This window comes from Falco peregrinus, chromosome 8, assembly GCF_023634155.1.
Source record: "Falco peregrinus isolate bFalPer1 chromosome 8, bFalPer1.pri, whole genome shotgun sequence".
NCBI lineage: Eukaryota > Metazoa > Chordata > Aves > Falconiformes > Falconidae > Falco > Falco peregrinus.
The window spans coordinates 20,237,005-20,259,280 of NC_073728.1; the positions used below are offsets into that span (position 1 = coordinate 20,237,005).

The 22,276-nt window shown below is 37.2% G+C and overlaps 1 protein-coding gene across 5 annotated transcripts in view; it reads left to right on the forward strand.

The window, feature by feature from the left end:
- The window catches only part of SP3 (Sp3 transcription factor), a 37,047-nt gene extending 15,279 nt beyond the window's left edge, over nt 1-21,768 (forward strand). For all 5 annotated transcript variants that reach the window (XM_055813130.1, XM_055813132.1, XM_055813131.1 and 2 more), the window contains 3 exons: nt 10,499-10,691; nt 17,526-17,722; nt 20,009-21,768. In XM_055813130.1, the coding sequence (XP_055669105.1) occupies nt 10,499-10,691; nt 17,526-17,722; nt 20,009-20,325 (707 nt within the window). In that variant the 3' untranslated portion in view covers nt 20,326-21,768. The remainder of the gene's footprint in view (nt 1-10,498; nt 10,692-17,525; nt 17,723-20,008) is intronic.
- The last annotated feature ends 508 nt before the right edge of the window (nt 21,769-22,276 follow it).

Genomic DNA, 22,276 nt, shown 5'->3' on the forward strand with positions numbered 1-22,276 from the left:
AGTGTGATTAAATAGGCAGAAGCAGTAGATTAATATCAGAAACTATTGCCTGAAATGAATAGCTATAAACACCTGGTTGTATTAAAGATAGGGTGGAGATTTATAGTGACATTTTTCCTACTTGTCTAGGAGTAGTAAATGGACTGGAAGGTATTAAAACTGCCATCCCCTAGATTTGGGGAGAATTTAATAGGTCCCTCCTTTATGTTACAAAAAACCTCACTTTTCCAAAGTAATGATCAATGTGAAACTGCTTCTAAGTAACAGAATCAGACTGAATTTTCTTGATTGACCTTCAGTGTCTTTTCCATATGCATCTCCTATTTTGTCTATATAGAAGTTGTCTGAAAGAATCTTTTTCAGTGATGTTCCTCCCCTTTTTATTTATAACCGCTTACAATATGGTATGGCACCCTTTCTTCAGGTTGAACAATAATTATGCAGTTGGAAGCAGATAATGAAATTATAGGAAAATCTTTTGCAGTCAAAGGTACATTGCTCTTCTGATCTGCAAATGAGGAAAAACAGTTTAGTCTTAAACTGAAAGAGGAAGGTATGCGGAAGGGACAGCAGAATGAGAGAAGTTAAAAGCTAAAGGCTGAGAGGTAGGCAAGGTAAGAAGGGTTTCCCTGTATTTTCTCGCCCCAACCCAGATAATGCACTTCATAACAAATACAGTTGGGTTGTATTTCCTGTTTTCATTTAGCAAAACTTTTCTACCTGAGGCAAAAATAAAAATAACATATTCCTAGTCTTGGGTCAGAGATGGGTCCAAATACATAGATTGCTGTGTTAGCTGTGTAGCTGTGATGACTGTGTGTTAGGTTTTAGATTTTGGTAGCTACAGCCCATTGTGTGAGAGGTGTTCTTCCAAACCTCACTTCTGAAGTAAGCAGCAGAGGATATCTTTACTGTTCTTGTGAGTATGTGAGAGGAAAAAATTTCTTTACCTAGGTCCTACATTTTGTTTACATAATGGAAAGTCATCATAACCCTAATACAAAGCTAATAGCTTTGTCCAGTAACTGTACAGTTTTCTTTGAAAAATGTCCAGTAATTGTGCTTCTACCAAATTGTCCGCTTTACGAGGTGGACATACGCAGACTTCCACTGCACTGAGTTTGTTCTGAAAAGCATTGGCTGAGCTTACCATAGAATGTTTATTAGACTTCATATTCCTCATTGTGCTTAGTGTTGTCTTGTGGTGCAGGGAAGGGTATTGGTTAGTCATAGCCAAAACTTTCTTCAGCATTGTTTTTCAAAACGAAAAGCTAGATCAAATAGTATCTAGGTGTTAAACATGGGCAAAGATGTATCTTTCTCACCTGTGTTCTGGCTTCAGTCATCTGTTCTTGAGAGGAAATTAAACCTGAGAAAGCTCTCTAGTAATCTACTCCTCTTGTTGGCATTTTGTAATAAAATACTGCATTGTGTGTGTTACAAAAAGAGCCATTACACACATGGCTCACATCACTTTTTAGCAGCTTAACTGTTCAAGAAAGGTATTTAATTTTATTAGCAAGTTTATAGATTTCTTCTTCAAACATTTCATGTAAAATAGCATTCCTTTTGGAGAAATACAGGGTACTGAAATGTATTGACTTGGTTTTCAGGTGGATTCTGTAAGTTTTGTCAATTTGAAAGAACTATTAAGTTACTGGATTATTTTTTTCCCCTAAACTCATTGTCCAGACAAAAGAGACTTAACAGTGTTAATCAAAACCTAATTGTAATAGTGTCTCAGCTAATTTATTACTGTACTGAATCATAATTTTGGATTGATTATTTCTTGAAAAAAAGGCAATTTTACCAGGTCTTATCTAGGTTGCTTAACTTTTTATAAGATGCCGGATACATTATTATTTTTTTTTAATACTACTTTTGGCTATTCCAGTAGCATCTGAAGAAACTAGCGAGTGAACTGAAAGAAGGTAGCATTGGCTCAAGAAGGGGCTTTGCTGCTTATCAACCTGGAAACACTCAGCTGGAAGATTCATTTACTTAAAAATAAAAAACCCTACAAACACTTTTACAGGTTGGTCTGCAGTTGGAATAAAGTCAAAGGGATTCCTTTCAAGAGTTGACGCGATGTGCCACTGCAAAATCGAGGTTTAATTCCTAAATCTTTATTCCCAGCTCCTCCTCTGCAGGAGTATTCACAGCTACTTAATGGACTCATGGGCCTGCTACCACTGAAGTTTACAATCACGCCTGCTGATCAACTTATACCAGCTTATGGACAGTGGGAGTGGTTGGTTGTGGTGGGGACTTCATACCATTCCTGCCATAACCTGAAGTCTTTGTCATGCTGAAGTAATTCAGCTATTCTAAATTTGGCCAAAAAATTGGCTGACAATTTTCAAGGTAAATAGTTGCTCAAGTGACAGCTTGTCTTTCATCTGCTGGCATCTTGTGGGGCTTTGGCCTGACATCTGTTAGGTAAAAGTCTAAACCCCCAAACAAACAAAATTAAAAATGGAACATTTACAGTTCTACTTGCAGGGCTGGTTTTTTCAATGTTTTAATGCTTCTGGGAAAGTAGTGCAGAATGCTACTTAAAGCATAGCTTTCTTCTGCCATCTAGAACTTTATAAAAGTTTTGGCTGGTTTTCAGTATTAGACAACTTAGTTTTTTCTCTTTCTTTCTGAGTTCCAGTTTTTAATCTTGTTGATTTTAATTTCAGGTATGCAGCTCTCCCTTCTAAGGCATTCTTTATACCAAACTTTTGAGAGAAGGGCATGGTATTATGAAATTGAATCTGATCGTTTATAAATAAAGTCTTAGGAAATGCATGAAGTAAACTGAAGCAATGATGTTAAGTAAATATTTTCATTTGAGAACATCTGTCTTGCACTGTCCCATTTACACCTGAGGTTTAGTTTGCATGTTGTAAAGTAATAATAGTTAAAAACTTCCCCAGTGTTTTATTTTTGATACAAAAAGTTAAGTTGGAAACTGGCAAATTTTAAGTGAATGCAGAGATTAGAGCTATTTATGTACTAATCTTGTGTAAACAGTTTGCTCATGCTTAAATTGCATTCCTTCTCTTCTCATAATTTTCAAAGGAAGTTAAATTGTGGAAGAATTAGACGATCATGCTTGTATGCATTTTGCAATCTTGCTTAGAACAGTATATAGTAAACTGTTTTACTTCAAGTGTAAAAAAGTTTGCATAACTTTAGTTACCTACTCTGGTTGGTTTTTTTTTTTAATGCAGTATCTACTGCTGTGGAATAGAATTGCATTTTTTTCTTCAAATTCTTGACAAGGTTGAGCTGTTGCATCCTCCCTCTGTGTCTGTACTTCATGTGCTTTTCTGCTCTGTGTTTAGAAACAGCTCATTTTCTTACAGCCCATGGTGATGAGCAGAAACTTTGTTGTATGTATGTCATTCTTCAGTGAATATTCTGTCAGATATGGTTAGTGTCTGGTGATGCAACTTAGATTCTCAAGGTTAAGGAGGTTAACCTGAGTTATCTTGGGCTCAGATATCCTCGGTATGTTCACAAAAGAATACATTATCCAGTTTCAGGTACTCATTCCTTTTTCAATTTTTCAAATACCCTTCTTACAAGATACTCCTGAAGCAAAAGGAAGACTCTCACACCTGTGGGGATGTATGGCAAGTATCCATGAAGTGAAAGAATCAAGGGATTTTATTTCCAGTACAGCTTCAACTTAAAAAGAAGGCTGGAAACTCATCTTCTGTCTTTCTGCAGTCTCAGCACTTTAGGTCCATTGTTTCAGGTTCTGTGCAGTTTTTTTGCCTTTTGAACCTCCTGGCAGGATCAGGTACTTTGGTTCTGATCTCTCAAGCTAACTTCTCAGTGTATCTCGCTCATAAAAAGTATCTGAAGTTTCTATGAAGGACAGGGCAGTCTTTTCATAATGCCAGGAATGCTCACCAGGATCCTAGCTGTTGATTGCCCTCTTGAAGATAAGGCTGTGTTGTAGATGGGTTGTCTTTCACGGCTTGTAGAAGATGTTTTTTTCAGAAGGTAGTAAATTTTAAGGACAAAAGGGGGAAAAATAGGTATCAGTGACATGTCCTCATTATTTATCAGGCAGAAATGATGGTTCTCAATCTGCATTCAAACTTCGTGCTAGTTCTTAATCCATGTATTCCGCGTATGTTTGTACTTCACTTTTCTTAATCAAAATGTTTTACTGTATCCTAAGAAGTCACTTGCTGTGCAGAACTTTCAAGTATATTATATCAACAATGATGTTGTAATTGATTAAAAAAAAATACTTTTGAATCTAATTGTTCCCATAATCCCATTTTGAGTGGCTTTAATTCTTTCCCTACTTCTTTGAGTCTTTGTTTACGCTTTTTCAGTATTATCACAGTGCTAGTTTTCACTGAGCATTCACATGGTCAAAGGCTTGCAGCATTAAAACTGCAGAGAGCTCTTCAGCCTTCTCTTAAAATTACTGAATGGAAATTACCCTAATCTGTTGATTTATTAAGTGTTTATTTCAGTAGCTGTTTTTACATCTTCCTGACTTACTGACAGTGGGAAGCTTTTCATTCTCATCTAGTGATAGGACCATTATTTGGCTTTTACCTAAATAAACAGAGCAGAAATACTTGTTTAACAGTTCTGCCTTCCTGAATTACTGCTGACAATTCTGTTGTTTGACCCTAGTAGCAGTCTAATACTCTTTTATGTAGGAATACTTAACCCTGCTGGTCACAGAATTCTGTGTCCTCTGGCTTTCCTTACTTATTTCTGCAGTTCCTGGCTTCTTCTGTATTGATCGTGATCCATCTTCTTCTCCCTTTCTAGTTATCCCCTCTTATATTTTCAGCTGTAGTAGAAAAAAGGAAAATCTAAGGGCATGCTGTGGCATTACTGTCCATGAGAATACAAAACCTCGAGAATCCACAGACAACACATCTCAAAGAACTGCAGTTCCTGTAGGGTAAATAACTTTTTTGATACATAATATGTGTTGTGGTAGCACTGCCTTAAGTACTTCAGTGATTCAAATTTTTAAATAATTGGCTTACAATAACGCATAGGATTTATCTTAGAAATAGAGTATGTGGCATTTCTTGCAAGAAAAAAATACCTATAGCTCTATTTTTAATCATTTTTCTTGTTCTGCTTTAAATATTCAGTACTGTGAGGTCCTGCTCTTAGACTTGTACACAACTGTTTTCGTCAGAAACTTAAAGTCTGATTTAGAGCTGTTGAAACTAGATTACAGTGTTTCTTCTGAGTTGAGGTTCACAGGTATTCCAAGATGACATTCTGTAGTGTATCTTCTGTTGCCTTGTATTTTATGACATAATAAAAATGCCTAAATTCACATTCACGTTTTGGGGGGCAAATCAGAGTGGAAATCGTTAACCTTTTTGAGTTTCCTGTCTGCTGGACCTGCACAGGTGGCCAGCTAGTAGGGAGAGTTTAATTTAGATAGTTTAGTTGAGGAAGTTTAGTTAGATAGGAATGAACAAGGACAGTGTCTTAAGAAATGTGAACATCTTTATTTGGACATCTTCCTCATATCCAGAGACTAAGGCAAGATGAGTCAAGATACTGAGGAAATGTGGGTTGCACTGTAGAGAAAACTGAAAGCAAAATTAACAAGAGAAGATGGAAGGGAGATGGGAATTCACATCTGTTTTCTTGGGAGGGGTGGGAAGGGAAGCATGTACTTGCAAAAATAAATTAATAGGTATGGCTGATAACAAGATGTGGAAACTATAGACAGTCAATTTGTGATGCTGTGAGGAAACTGGTGTGCAAGTATGTGCAATGCTGCAAATCTGTTTTCAGTTGAAAGACCATATTTCTGCTTTTCAGATCAGGAACTTGTAAAACTTAGCTGAGTAAAAAGGCAGGGTAGCTTTCAACATCTAGGAAAAGCCGCTAAACTAGAAGCCTGCAGTTTGGAGACAGTTACAGGTAATGCTGTGAGTGCCTTTAGGTGACATTCTGCAGAGGCAGACATAAAAAAAATTGGTAGTGGTGTAGTCCTCAAATGAAGCATTTTCGCACTGCATCTTCCTTCTCAATTTATCCCTGTTTCTATGGCTGTTGGGTAAACTAATAACTTTTGTCATAGTTGAAGAAAACAGCGTTTTCTTAAAAGTCCTAGTTGAAACAAATAAAGGTAGAATGTAGAGCTTAACTGATGCATTCGTCTGATACATGGTGGAGTAGGTAAATGACCTGGCTGTATCAATGGGCAGCAGGAATTCTCTCCACACCAGATTATAGTTGAAGAGTACTCAAAAATAGTTTAAGCTGCATTTGCATCTGTATAGTTTCATCCTGTCAGTTTAGTTATTCTTGTCTGAAGTGCTTTAAACAACTATTTTAGTTGTTTTTATTTGCCAAATACACTTAAACTTGCTTCATATTGTAGCCAGATCTGGGATTTCTGTCACTGTGAAATACTACCTTTGGAACAAAATTGTACACCAAGATCCCAGTTTCTATCCTTTAGAGGAATGCAAAACCTAAAACAAATCTAGCTCGCTAGACACCAAGAACTTGAAGAGAGTGTATGGTTTTCAGAATCTGTAGGTAGTTTGAAAGAGTATCTTAGTCTGAATTTTCCCCTTCATACTTACCTAGTACTGTCTTGAACTTAATTAAGAAGTAAGGGTGTATATAATTTGGAAGTGTGGAAATAAAAGAGTAGTAAAAACAACGTAACCTTCATTTAGCCTGTGTTTAGTTGGTAGAAAACAAATACTGCCTCAGATTTTCCAGTGTTTGCATCAGCTTGTAATGATTTTAGGGATTATGTAAAATTTTTTTAGGCCCAATTTTTTGCAGAGTATGTATGAAACCTAGTATTCTGTCAGTTGAGACTGAATTAGAACAGAGCATGCCCAGAGGAACACCAAGGGAGAAGAGTGGAGTCATTGCTATCTGCATGAATTTGCATAATCTCCAGTTCCATTGCATTGGAGAAGACTTATCTTTTTCTCTTCTCCATGGTTTACCTCTTCTGTTCCTTCATTTTCTTATTGTTGTCTAAATTACAGTGGTGCCCCCTCCTCCCTCCAAAAATAGTGATGGAATTTTCTCTCATCTTTTGCACTAATGTAAAACCAACTTGGAGGGCAACAGGGTCATTGCTGCTGAGGACCTTGTTAAGACAATCAGATTCACTATGGGATTTCACACAATCCACTCTCCGCTATACTACATCCCTGAAAGGCTAGATAAACACTTTGGCTTTGATATTTTAGATTTTGTTTTATTTAAAGTATAATCTATGTAATTAAGCATTAACAAGTCCTGTCTGTAAATTGCCAGTTTGCATTGTACTTTTCTGTGTGCCTGAAGTAGAGGATAGTCCTTCTGAAGAATACCTAAAGTAATAGCTGCACTTTATGCCTTACCAAGATAACCAGGAAGCACAGCACAGACAGTACTACTTTGACTTCATTTCAGTTTTGCACTTTTTAAAATAACACTATAAACTATTGTATGTCCATGCAAATTGTTATTTTCTCCAGTATCCTCAACTCTTAGCATTTTTTCTGGCCCTCTTTTTTTTTTTTTTTTTTTTTTTTTTTTTGTCCAAGTAATTTGCTTATTTGTGCCTTCACCATTATAGAACTATTATGGGCCTTTGTGCTGCTGCGATAATGATGGTGATTGGGAGGGACTGGGAATACAGAGATGCTGATGAAAAAAGTTTAAGGAACTCACAATGAAAGTTTGTGAGGTGGAACAAACATTGCAGGAGTTGAAGGTAGGAAGTCCTGGATACTGGCATGCAGTAATAGATATTCCGGACATGTTTCTATTGTTAGATGTATCTCTGTTATTAGAGTGTGACTTTGGGGTGTCAGTGTAACAGGAGAAAGCATATGTTACATGGAATGTTTGACTTCAGTAGTGGAGTTGGGTCTTGGGAGCACAGATCCATACTTTAATTTGATCCATTCATCTTTGCTAGGACATGTTGATACCTCTTTTGAAGTATGTGTATGCAGTGCTGACTGGATTCAGCTATTGTCTTTACAAACTCACTGTAAGCTGTTGTCTAATGTTAGTAAGATCATAATGAAATTAGCATCTTACTACAGTGTTTTATTTTTTTTAACATTACTCTAAACCTTATTTTAAATAAAATCAGAATTTATACAATTACATTTTGTGGAACGTGATTGGTAAAAGAATTTTGAGTATGGTGTGTAACATAGCCAGTCCTAAAGAACTGCTTGGAGGCTTGAATTGGCTTGTGCTGGCAGCCTTGCCACTTTGCTGTATTTAAATTCCTGTTACGTGCCCTGTTGTGTAAATCAGGCTTTTGCCTTTTTCTAAAGTCACTGTGAATGTATTAGTGAATGAGTGAATGTATTAGTACACTTAATATTATCCAGTTTGAAAGATTAATTCTGTAAACTCTTTGTATGCTGTGTAGTGTTTTAATATTTGCTTATGTAAAATGAGTTTTATATAAAACATGTATATACAAATTATCATGGTTAATAAAATTATTTCATAGGTGAGTTTCAGCAAATGACTTAATATGGTAGGAAAGATAGTGGCTAATGCAGAAGACTAGAAGTTGCCACAGGTTTTCTAGGTTTCACATGAAAGATATTTTTATGTTGCTGTCTGAAATTGTGAGCTTCTTATGGTGGCAGTGAACTCAGTGTGCAGGTGACTTTGGACAAGCTTCCCACAGCAGTTCTGCTAGGTGTTACCATATGCATAAAGAGTCAGCAAAAGCATGTATGTTAGCTCCTGGATTCCCATAGCTCAGAGTCTGTCATAGAGATACAAACCTAAATTTCTAGCGTTCACTTTTGCAGCCAAACCAGAAAAATATTCTAGACTTCCCTGTTTCTGACCTAGAATTCTCTTCCCAATGCAGTGGTTTCCTAGAGAATTATTTTAACCTAAGTTAAATTGACTTAAATTGATGTAGTTTACAGCACAGTCCCACAAATGGTTACGCACATGCAAGTAAAAGGAAGACAAACTGTGGTGTTGGGAAAGACTGGTCTGAGACTTCACTAGCACCAAGTAAATTTTGTGTGTAACTACATCCTTGTTATCCAGTAGATGAATGCTGGAGATTATTTGGAAGGGAGACCAGGTAACTATTAGTCTTTGCATGTTTTATCTTAATTTCTTTCCTGATCTCTACTGGGACAGGATGCTGTTTATGATTTGATCCAGCACAGTTTTTCTTATATTTTATCATGCAATCTGTGCAGCTTTGTCTTCATTATATGGATGATGGCTGATGCATTAACTCCCAGAAAGAATTTAGGGTCACCACAGTGCTCAGTTAGGGTTTCAGTGTTTGAGTTAAGGGTAAAAATCTACATAACTGAGTTTGTTCTGCAGAGAAAGCAGTGTCTTAAATACATCCAGAAAGGGACACAGCTTTTAGTTCAAAGCTTCAATAAAATAAAAAAATGAGAAGTTGATGGTTTGCTTATTAGTTTCTGTTAGTGGCTAATAATTTTCACTGAAAAAAACCAAAGTAAACTACTCTGCTGAACCAAAGAAGGGGCTGGGGTTAAGCTTTCTAAAATGATAAATAGAAACTTGTCTTTTTTTGAAATCCAGACTTACAGACTTTCAGATCCTTGGGAATCCAGAATAGTGTCTGAGGGGAAAAATGTTATTAAAATGTAAATTTGTTTAAATAGCTGTTTAAATAGTTTAAATCACAGTGTGCTATGATGCTGTAATTAGTTCTTGGATTAGATAGAATGGATGCTCTGTAGGGAGAGGGTACACGTCTTGCAAATGTCTGTCCTAGGATGGTAACTTAAGAGGCATTTTTGCATCCATGAAACTGCAAAGACCTATTTTGACTACTGGCTCATCAAAGTGTTAAAGTGGTTCATGCAGTGCTTACCTCTCTCTAATGCTGAGTAACATTCTTCCCTAAATGTTTTCTTCTGTGTGTAGTGGAAAAGGCATACATTTGAGGTGGGAAGGAGAAATTGGAACAAAGACATGATTTTTTTTTTTTGTTTGTTTTCCTTGGGTATTTTGGTCTTTCTTAGGTCAAAACCTTTTATTTAATTTATTTCTCATAGTACTTTATATATCACTGTGTACTGAACCCATTGAGAATGGCTGTTTCTGCTACATGTCATACTAATTGAGAAATCCCTTGGGAACATAAATGGCTACTCAGGATCATTTGAAACGTGCGCTTACGTCTTTTTCAATGTCTGCCCAACCTCTTGTTCCTCAGTTTTTCCCAAGTTTCAAGCAAGCTGTATTCTCCTGGTGACAGCATTCTCTACCAAGACAAGTTCAGACTTAAACTTTAATACTTTGTTATAGCTTGTCTTCAACTTTGAAATGTATAGTAACGTAAACTTTTTAAATACGTTACAGGTTACAAGGGCACAGAAGCAACGTCAGTATGCAATAAAGGATGTTGACTTTTGACTGACATAGTGCTCTCAACAGTAAAAAGATTTGATCATTCTGGTTTCCTTCTCTCTATTTAATGGGCTACTTATGGATCTGTGTTTGTTCTTTTCCTCAGATATTAGGATTAAAGAAGAGGAGCCTGATCCAGAAGAGTGGCAGCTCAGTGGTGATTCTACACTGAATACCAATGATCTAACGCATTTGAGAGTACAGGTTGTAGATGAGGAAGGGGACCAACCACATCAAGAGGGAAAAAGGCTGCGACGAGTAGCTTGTACATGTCCCAACTGCAAAGAAGGTGGTGGAAGGTATGTAATGTTCAGTGTCTTATAATGCGTGAAATGATGAAAACAAATAACGACTGCGGAAAAAAGGAGCCTTAGTTAACAGCAGTTGTCTGCAGTGAGAGAAAACTAGATGCTTATGCAAAAAAGCTTATGCAGTAAAGGACTGCCACCTTTACTTCTGGGTTTGCAGATGGACGGGCAGATTATTTCATCCTCTGGGAGTTACTTCATTGAGATTAATTGGAAAAATCTGGAGTTAGATGTCACCTAATACAAGTGAGGGAGATAGAACATTGCCCTAAATAATGCGAAAATGAAATATTTTAGAATATGCACATTTGTGATTGGCTTCCTATCATATGTCGAGGACGTGATTAAATCCTGTGTTCCTGCACTTCCTCACTGATTGAGCATTTTTTTCCACGATTTGATTGCTTTACAGTGTTACGAAAATACAGTTATCCTAGTTTTCTTATTTGCTGGCTTCCTAAGAAAACCAAGGTTTGTATCATAACTCTAAATACTGAATTTTGAACTGGTTGATTGTTTTCAGTCAAAGTTAGAGGAGGTTTAGCTAACAAAGAGGTACACTAAGTCCCAATTCTTATAAAATTTCAGGGCTGCATAGGAAGCCATGTTTTATTATTCTACATCTCATGAAAGTATTCTTCAGCTTTTTGTTATTATAAAGATTTTATTCTATTACAAAACACTACATTTTAAACATCTCTGTTATGGATATGAGAGGAAATAGGGATGATAGGCTGCCTTTTACAATGAAAATATTTAGGTGTGTTTGTGTTTGGTATAATTGTGCAGGGGCTTCTTCCCAGTACACTAAAATTTATCTATTTTGATAGTAGCTGCTTTTCTAAAATGGAAGTCTTTATTTATGTGAGAGCTATAGTGTAAATTGCCAAATTCTCTTTAAAGAGCCTGTCAGTGTGCTATGGCTCTAAGACTGCTAATACTACAGACTCAACATGTCTACTGTAAAGTCTCTTGTGGGATTTTGCTGTATGTTCTAGATATCTTCTTTGCAAACGTGGAGAGGTAATACCATAGGCAGCTATGCCAAGTACATGTTAAGTGGTTAAGACAAAAACTCATACATTTATGTCATAAATGAAGCTAGTGATAATATCTTCAGTTAAGATTATACAGCATCTTGGTCCATCATCTTCCTCATTCCTATGTGTATTTCACTGAAACCTGGCACAGATGTTTCTGAGTTCTTGGTGAACCCTGGCTCTGCCATGAAGATCTGCCCAAAGTACACCCTGGATTGAGATTTGCTTCAATCTGGGAGAAAACTGAAAATGTGATTTGCACTGTGGCTGTACTCTTAGGAAACACAGAGATTTCATACATTCCATCTTCTTGTGCTTTATTCCAAACTACAGTGGCTTTAATTTAGAGACATCTTTACTTTAAAATCCTCCTCTTTCTAAGAGGAGACCAGATCTTAAAGTCAAAGCCCAAGAGAGAAACTTCTTGAGAGGTGGTTTTGATCAAGTCAGGAGAAGGGTGTGGTCTGATGGAAACTCAGATATGGGAATTTATAAAGCAGTTCAGATAATGAGCTAGAACAGTTTAGATAGGTGAGAATCTGAAATGCACTGTAGAGGAAGGACTGGACACATCAAATGTGCAGAGTAAGTAGGGAAAGTAGGACAGGAAGTCAGGATGTGAGAAGAATTAGAACTGGAATAGAAACAGGATAATGAGGGAGACAATGGTGGGGAAACGGAAAGAGTGTGAAAGTGCCTACAGTTGCTAGAGCAACTTTCCCACCAGAATGCAGAATTCCTTCAGAGCCTTAACAAAAAGCAGTAAGCCTACTTGGAGGAATACTTCTCTTCTCCTCTGATACACATTGGTCATGTTCCATAGCTGCTACAGTTACTTGTTTATCTTTAGTGCTGTAAATCTGAGTTTTGATTTGTCTTTCAAGTCTGCCGATGTCTTGCGGAGTTTCAGATAATAGGACATTTGCTTTTATAAATTTTTTCAGATAACGTTCACAATTCTTAAAATGATGTTACGGTTCCAAAATTAAAAACTTGGAAGTTGTCAAATGCTGCAGTTAAGATACACTGGGCAACTTTAATTTAATCCCTTGTGTATATGCATTATCATTCGGTTTCTAATTACATGACTGCATACTACTTTTTTCGTACAACCCCAGTGCCATTCAGTGGATGGGGTGGATGATGCACAGGGTTCGAATCGGTGCTGTGTAATGACTGGCATCTATTTCACCTACTGCAGAAACTGGAAAGCATTTAGGGAGCAAGATATGGGACTGCAGCAACAAGGCTCTGAAGTTTTAGAGGTGTTTGTCTGTTCACCTCATCTTTTCCACTGCAGAAGTATCAAGTTCTTTCCTGTAAACAAGTCAATTGAGCTGAATCGTTTACATCTACAGTACTCTAAGAAAAGAATGCTTCTGCTATGATGAACTTCACACCTCAAGCTGGTGGATGTTTGACAATTTTGGCCTTAATCTGTTTCTACCTTATATTTGGATGTATGAAATGATTGTACTAGTTCAAGTTGACTACACAGGAGTGTTGCAAGATGATAAATTCAGTAATGTTTGTGCATCGCTTAGACACTGAGTATTGTGAGTACCCATGACGAGGACAAAAAAACCCTGGGGAAATGAATAATTCTGTATTTAAGAGAGTACTTAAATAATATGTAACTAGTAGGACAAGAAAAGCACATTAAATCAGTATGAAAAAGCTGAGTAACATTTCACTCAGTGAATACTATCCCTTCTATGCACTGAAGGGGGTAGGAAGAGGTAAATTCATGGTTTCACATATGCAAGCTTCCTCATAATTTCATATTTTGTGTAGCCTTAGTTTTGGCATTTCTTTTCTGTTTTCTGGATGCAAAGGAGGATGAGGTGTTCTTGCTGGGTTTTATTGGGGTTTTTTGACTCTAGATACAGAATTAGACTACATCGCAGTCTTTAAAGGATTTCTATTTGCACCAGTCCTATGAACCACTGTTATCTTTACCTTACTTGGCAGGGAGGAAGGTAGGAAAGGAAGAGGATGATTTATTAGATATGTAAATTAAAAATTTGTAGCCTCAAGCTTATATAGCAAATGGAGGATAAGCAAGTGTGTGTATGTGGGGAAGGGGAGTGGGGGAGAGAGGTGGACCTCAAAGGATGACTCTGATCCCAAACAGACTGTATTAGGTTCCTGGCTAGGGTGTCTGAAGTTAGGTGGAAAGTTCATCCTTCTCTCAGTTATATCTGGAGGTTTCACCCTTCTCTCAGTTACATCTGAAATGACATTGAGATGTAACTACTACTGTCTGGATCTGTAGAGGAACAGTGCTTCCGAGTACCATTTCAGGTACTTAACTCTAAAATACATGTTCTTAAAGTGACTAATAAGTGTATGTTTTGCCCTTGAAATACTTGATGTTCCCCCTGGAAGTACTGCTGGACTGGAAGTCCAGTTTCTCAGTAGATGGTGTCTCCTGCTTAAATCATTGCATTCTGCATGGTTACTGAGAAACATGGTTTCCAGTCTTTATAAAGCTAAAATGTACTGTGAAAATACTTAAATATTAATTGGAAGACTCCAGTCAAGGAGTAGGCCTGAGTCATATCCTTTACTCAGTGATGATGGTTATTGGCCAGTGCAGCAAGAAAGGCCTCTCAGCATGATGTGTTAGGGCATGGTGCCAGCGTGTCACAGATGCAAAGCATCCAGACAGAATTTGGCTCGCATCCAGTCTGTTTAGAGCACACATGAAGCAAACATGCAGATGCCTATATGAAGCTGTGTAGAATAAATACACATAGTTACTCATTCACAGAAGTCTTGCGGATTTCATTCGGTGAATCTCTTCACTTTCATCTCACTTTGAACTTCGGAGTCTGTTAAGAAATTTTGTCACCAGTTAGATGAGGTGCTTAGAATTATGTGCTACACCACCTATGCACAGTAAGCTGACCAAGAGTTGAACCTTGGTTTCTTTCAGTCTAGACTAAAGGTGCAATTAAGCAACTTCAAGTGATAGACTTCAGAATCTTAAAATTATTCTAAGGGAATTTTTATGTGATTTCATGTCACTTGTGTCACAACTATGTACTGTATCATGCAAAGTTACAAAATATTTGTGCTGGTTATTGTGGAGGGGAAGGCTATAATATGTTTGGAGAAGATGTGAGGATGAAATACCAAATACATAAAAATACTCTATATACAGAAATGTATTCTCAAATACAGAAATACATTTTGTTATAATAAGCACAGGCTGAGCACATCTTAGGGTTACATGGAGTTGGACAGGCAATTAAAGACATAGGGTAGTGGGATCCTGTGGAGAATTCTTTCAGTTCCCAAGACTGTGTAACGGAGAAGAGCCATGGGTGTTCCTTTACCTTGCACTGCAATTGCTGGATGCCTTGAGCTACCAAACAAGAGGACCTGAGGAAGAGCTGTCTACAACTGAGTCATTAGATGAAGGTGAAAGCAGAGCCTGAGAACTGTGGAACTGGTTGCAGTAAGGGAAAAGGAGGAACACAGAAAATTTCTTCCTTGGAATCTGGGGAGCTGTGTGTTTTGTGCTGATAGATGAATGCTACTGGAACTGTTACAGGTACAGTGAGTTTTCTGTGGTGGCCAAGACATCTGCAGAGGCTGAGAAACTAGAGAAGGAAGGGGGCAAGCTAAACGCATTTTGCTAAATGCTGTTGAGATTGGCTGAATGTTCAAAAACTTGCAGAGTATTGGGCTTTTGTGTAGGTGGTATAGTATGATGTTAAATGCCTGACATTACAGTTAATTTTGCTTTTAATCTTGGCTTGAGGGAAGGCCATGGAAGAGTGTGAACCTGACAGTTTAGATAATTTATGTGTGTAGTAAAGGTTACCAAAAATGGATGTTTTGGCTGAGGTAGGAGATGTAAAAAAGGCAATGTTTGTCTTGGTCCAAAGTAGTAATACTCTTTTGGGACATTTGAAAAAGGAAAATTAAGTCAGAAGTACTCTTGCCAAGATTAATTGTGATGAGAGAGCTCTAGATGTCAGGTCAGATGTCAGAGAATTTTTTGCATGTAATTTATAAACAAGTTGGGTAAAACAGGTGAACTTTCTGTGAGGCTAAGGACTGAGTGGTGGCAATAAAACCAAAAAAATTAGATGGATCAGACAGAAGATCTCTTCTGTCACTATATCCATAGGCTCATATGAGTCTACTGCTGCCACAGCAGGGTCAAAAAACTTCTGGACTCTACTACTGCTGTTGAATTTGTTCTGAAGTAAAAACCCCATTGTCAGGACAAACCAATTAGAGTGTGTGATAGTTTTTTCTTCCAAGACAAAATGACTAATGAAGCACTAAGAAGATCACTCTATATTGAGACTTTTCAGAAACATTTTTTAGGACTTAACTGAATTTTATCTCCTTCCTTTTCTGGACTGTCCAGAATGTTTTAGGTGCATATGTACTTAGGTTGGAATTCCCTTTAGGTGCTCTGAGTTTTTAGAGCGAGTTAATTTCTGTGCCTGTTTAGAAATGCTTGCTCCAAGGGCTAGCTCCTTAAAGTATACGTGCATTTTCCCCTGAACACTCGTTAGAGGTAAACCAGAATTGTTCTGAACACAGGAATGAGAATCTAGGTTTAATAGCTGCTTGGCAAATCCTTCAGCAACTGGACAATTAAGCAGAAGTTGAGCACCCAATTTAAGGAAAATAATTGCCCTGGGGAGGCAACTGGAAATTGTATAATCAGTCATGGAGGATGGAGTGCCCAAGACTGTGATTTCAGAATCCACTTAAGCTGTTCTAAGTTAACATTGCTGATGAATAAGGTGGCCTGATGCTTGGCTGCATTTTCCCATCTCCTCCCTTGTACCAGCATTTGCCACTCATACAGCTGCGTTGTCAGCCGGATCTGTTCCCTGGGGTGCCCCTTTCAGCAGCAGCAAACACTTAAATTGGCTAAAATCAATCATGATGCCCTGTGCTGGCCAGACTGATCTCTTTCTCTGGGTCTTCAGAGGCTCTTACCTCTGGTGATTTTATTTAAAGAAAAAAAAAAAAGAAAAAGAAAAAAAAAAAAGGTTAGGCTTTTTTTGTTGGATGCTTCCCCTGAATCAGCACCTGCCATTTTGGTGAGGCAGCATCTTAAAACAGGCATCAGGCTCAGTAGTCTGGATTATACTGTCTGTGATCTATGTGTTCATTTTGATGGATTTTTTTATTCCCTGAAATACCAAGGAATTAATTTAAATGTCAGCAAAATCGGTTGTTTCATTGCCACTCTTTTAGGGGAAATATCAGGTTAGTATTCTTGTCCTCCAACCCCAAATGTTTTCTTAGGTTTCCCCAAGATGCCAGAATTCCCATCTGTTCTCTTCCTAGTTGCCAAAACCCCCAGTTTCCGTTTTGGCAGTTGTAGTCATTTGTGGTTTTCTTTGCCAAAACTGTCTTTGGTATGGTGGAAACTGGAACTGAGAGAAGTTTAAAATATGGGCACTTCAGCATCAAAGTAATACAAGCTGCTGTAATGACTGTTATTTCCAGCTTCATATATGTGTATGCTTGCTAAAGAGTACACTTCTGTCTTTTAAATTTCATATGCTGTTGAATTTATAGGTTGTTGCAGAATCAGGATAGCATTATACAATTTAGTTCCAGCTTCTTATGGAGTGTACTGGATTCTGATTGTATTTGAAACAAAAATGGGAAGCTGCTGAGGTTTGTTTGCAGATCTGTTGGTATATGTAACCCCACTTATATGTATGACCCGTATTTAGGAGGAATATATTAAAAGGAAAAACTTTCTCTCTCTCTCTCTTTTTTTTTTTTTTTTTTTTAACAGAGGCTCCAACTTGGGAAAAAAGAAGCAACACATTTGTCACATACCAGGATGTGGCAAAGTATATGGGAAAACTTCACATTTGAGAGCTCATCTCCGCTGGCACTCTGGAGAGCGTCCATTTGTTTGTACTTGGATGTTCTGTGGCAAAAGGTTCACTCGCAGTGATGAGCTTCAGCGACACCGAAGAACACACACAGGTTTTCAGTCTTTGATTCTGGTGCATTTAACTAAAGACATGTCACAGAGAGGGCTTCAATAAATAACTTTTAAGAGGACAACAGGTCTTGGATTGATTTCAATATTGTGTGACTTTTCTAAAATTGGCTGATACTTAGAGCTGTGTAATACACTTTGGTTTCTTTGGCAGGTCAGTGGAGGAAAAATAGCCACCTTTTTTGATTCAGAACTGACATTTAAGCTAATAATTAATATAGCTTAAGTAGAATACTTCGATTCAGGAATGCATTTAATTTGTTTGAACCAGATTAGAACTGTTGTTCCAGCTTAAAACTTCAATAGTTTTCTCTCATTTTAAAAAAGAAAAATAGGGGGCTAAATAGCCAAGAGATCAGAAGTCATTCACAAAATCAAGGAAGAGCATGTGATGGTGCATTGTTCTGCATCTTCTAGTTTCATGGTTAGACCACCTGTTTGGGAGTCCAGGTTCACGTCTCTCCTTTTGTGTAATACAAAGAAAAGAAAGTAGTCTAGACCTTCCACCTTTCCAAGGAGCGTTTTGTTTCAAATCTGTTGTCTATATTACCTATCTTCTTACAAACTAAACCCTTAATTACATTCTACAGGATGCTTAACTTTTAAAATTAGACTATTTGAAAAACCCAGTGACAATAGATTAATTTATATGCTTATCAGTATTTACATTACTTAGAAAAATGTCTTTGCAACGCCTGTGAAAAATATCTTGTTTTGTACCTAATGGTGTGTCTTTGTTAGATGTGTTGGATACTTGAACCCAGGCTGGGATGTTACAGTCTGTCTGGATGGACAGCCAGATGGGTTAAAAAAAAAAAAAGAGGCCAGTTGAATGATCCAGCTCAGAGGGTATTACTAGTGACTCCTAGTCTGCCTGTGTAGTAATAAAAAGTAGAGAATTGCAGGCATCTACTGTTTGACCTGTTTTAACATGTTTATCACTGACCTGGAGGAGGCAACAGAGTGCACTCTTCTTGGGTTTGCAGATGGCACCAAACTGGGGTAACCAGTCAGTGCATTTGAGGGCAAGGCTGCTATTCAGAGGGACTGAGGCTGAAGGAACGGGCTGACAGGAACCTTATGAAATTCAGCAAGGATAAACACTTAAGTACTGCACCTGGCATGGAGTATGAACCCTTGCAGCAACACAGACTAAGCACTGAGAGTCAGGAAGCAGCTCTACTGAAAAGTACCTGGGAGTCTTGATAGACGTCCAGAACCATGAGCAGAAGCCAGCAGGCAAATATGGCCAGGGTGGTATCAACAGAAGCAGAGACGCTGTTTCGAGGGAAATGATTATCCCCTTCTTCTCAGCACTGGTTAGACTGCATCTAGAATATTGCATCTACTTTTCAGCCCCCAGTATAACAAAGACATTGATCAACAGGGATAAGTTCACTGAAGGGTGACCAAGATGATCAGGAAGCTGGAGCTGTATGAGGACAAGCTGTAGGAACTGAGCTTATTCAAAAGCTGCACGAAGAGAACAGTTAAGGGCAGGAGGGAGCTTAACAGCAACCCTCTAGTACCTGCAAGACCACCATTGAGAAGACAAAACCAGACTTTCCATGGTGGTGCATTGGTGGGATGATGAGAGACAACAGACGAGAGGTTCAGACAGATCCAAATAAAAACTTTTTTCATTGTGAGGACAGCCAGACACTGGAACAGGATTCCCAGAGAGTTTCTGCAGTCTCCATACTTGAAGTTTTTCAAGACCAAACTGGATAAATTCCTGAGGAACTAGGTCTGACCTCATAGCTGACCCTGCTTAGAGAGACATCAGACTAGAGTCCTCCAGGGGGACTTCAGACGTGAATTACCCTATGATCTTGCCCGTCAGTCTCAAGTGTGGTCCTGCAGGAGCTCATGTAGTCTTCCCTGTCCAGCATTTGCAACTTTTGTTTTCCTCTTAAGAGTTATTTATTGGTAATAATTGCAGTGAAAATTAGCAGCCTGAGGATATGAGATGGCAATATTCTTTAGCTTGCCTGAAAGATCTCCCCAAACATTGTGGGACACAGAAAAATAAATCAGTTCTCTTAAAGGATTTATAGGAGTGTATAGAAATTTATATATAGTGTATAGTTTATAGATTTATAGGAGTGTGTAGAAATGTAACACACATGTTTATCGTGTTGGATTGCTTTTTTCTTCAGTATAGATGTTAGAATTCTGCCTCTTAAAGGCAGTAAGTTATCCCAGTTTTTTGTGTGCATGTGGTATTTTTAACCTTCTTGAAAACTTTTTTTTCTTATCTTCTGTGACAGGTGAGAAGAAATTTGTCTGTCCAGAATGTTCAAAACGCTTTATGAGAAGTGACCACCTTGCCAAACACATTAAAACACATCAGAATAAAAAAGGTATTCACTCTAGCAGTACAGTGCTGGCATCAGTAGAAGCAACACCTGATGATACTTTGATTACTGCAGGAGGAACAACACTTATCCTTGCAAATATTCAACAAGGTTCTGTTTCAGGAATAGGAACTGTTAATACATCTGGCACCAGCAATCAGGATATTCTTACCAACACTGAAATACCTTTACAGCTTGTCACAGTTTCGGGAAACGAGACAATGGAGTAAATATTACACAAGATACCTATTAATTGTGGTTATTTTTATACAGTAGTGAGAAGAATATTGTTCCTAAGTTCTTAGATATCTTTTTATTGATGTGCAAAAATTTTTGGATTGACAGTAACTTGGTTATACATGACACTGAAATGCCTTACTTTGTATGATATTCCATAGTATATTAAAATGGTAAAATTGCATGGGTTTTGTAGGTACTTTTGGAATCTAGAAGAGATGAAATTTTACCAAGTTATATTAAAAAAAAAAAGAATTTAATGATGGAAATGGTAGTCTAACCAAATGCATCAATCCTGTGTGGTTTAGTGTAAAAAAATGAGAACATGTTGGTATTTATCTATTGTAAGATAAAAGAAGTTGATGGGTGAAAAGAAATCATGTTATGATAAAAGAAATTTTGTAATTTTCTTGATGACTGGAATTTTTATTATGCATAACTGACAAATCAAGTTTCCAAGCAAATGTTACATAGTGTAGGCTTTACTTAGCTCATCAACTTGTCATTTTGAAGCTAATTATTTTAATTAGGTTAACTATGTACAATATTTTAAGCATTACTCTTGTAAGATTTTGAAAACTACATTTTAACATGGAACTCTAGGGATAGTCACCTTTTAAATCCTATTGAAAAGCCATGTTTAAGATTTAATTTGCCAAAACGATGTCTTGTTAATATTCTTTCAATAACCAAGGTGGGCAATATAACCAATGTTTAAAAAGCTTAAAATGTTAAAAAAAATAAGTATGTATAGGTTGAGGCATTTGGGTGGTAAGGCAAATGTTATAGTGAAGTATATCCCTTCTTTTGAACATTGGAGGACCAAAAATAAGGTGTATTGCGTCTCAGCAGTGATTTTTATCAGATCTTTTTCCAAAAACATCTGTCTGCCAGGGCCTTAAAAGCCATCGTGTAAATTACCAGTAAAATATAACATATGCAAATACAACAGAAAAATCACTTCCATATTGACAGTACTCCCAAACATATGGATATAGTCATAGTGAACTAGGGGTTTTATGAGGCTTTTATTTGTTTGTTGTTTAGTTTTTGGTTAGTCAATCTGCATTTAAATATCAGCCATCTTTCCTTTTTTGCTTCTTCCCTTAAAAATTGTATGTATCCAGTACATTTAACTGATAAACATATATGTTTTTTATTATGCTGAATTTTCTTTTTATTTTTTAATTACTGTTTATATTTTCAATTATAGAAAAATGTACAAAATGAAGTTATATAGCCAGTCTGTAAGTGCTATACCATTTTCAAAAAATGTACAACAATAATTACTGCAGTTCACCTATTTACAAACATTTGGAAATCTGTTCATTTGTTATTCTTAAAACCACCTCAAATTTAAAGGCTACCTTATTGTACGTTTAAAGTGTATTATAACAGTGTGGTAGTTAATAAAACACTATTTTTTTTTCTTTTGACTTGAGTTTACTGTACTTCTTGTTAACTAACAAGGTGTAATTTCATAATACATCTTGATTGCCTGAGATGTTTTGTTATTTTGCACTGGATGGTGGGAAGTAGAAATTGTGTTTCTTTTCCCTGTGGGCAAGATATATATGTGGTAATATCCCACCTTGCTCTCAAAAAACCCCATTTATATGTGCACAGGCATGCATGTGCTATATACTGTGTTGGTGTAGTGGTAATTTTTTTGGCCTTATGCTGAGCAGGGCACGGAGGAAACATAGGCCCTATCATATAGAATATGAAAATAAAGTTGCATTTAAGTCCTGTGATACTTGCATGCCACAATACAGACGGTCTTGATAGGAAACTGGATAAAAGGGATGTTTTAGATGGAGTAAGAAAGACCAGTGAGAATTGTTGAGATTAAAGAGTGACGGTTGTATACGATATTCTAATGAAAGTGAAAAGCTTTTATTTGTGAAGTTTAAAGTCTTGGAGTGTCAAATGGCCAGAGGACAG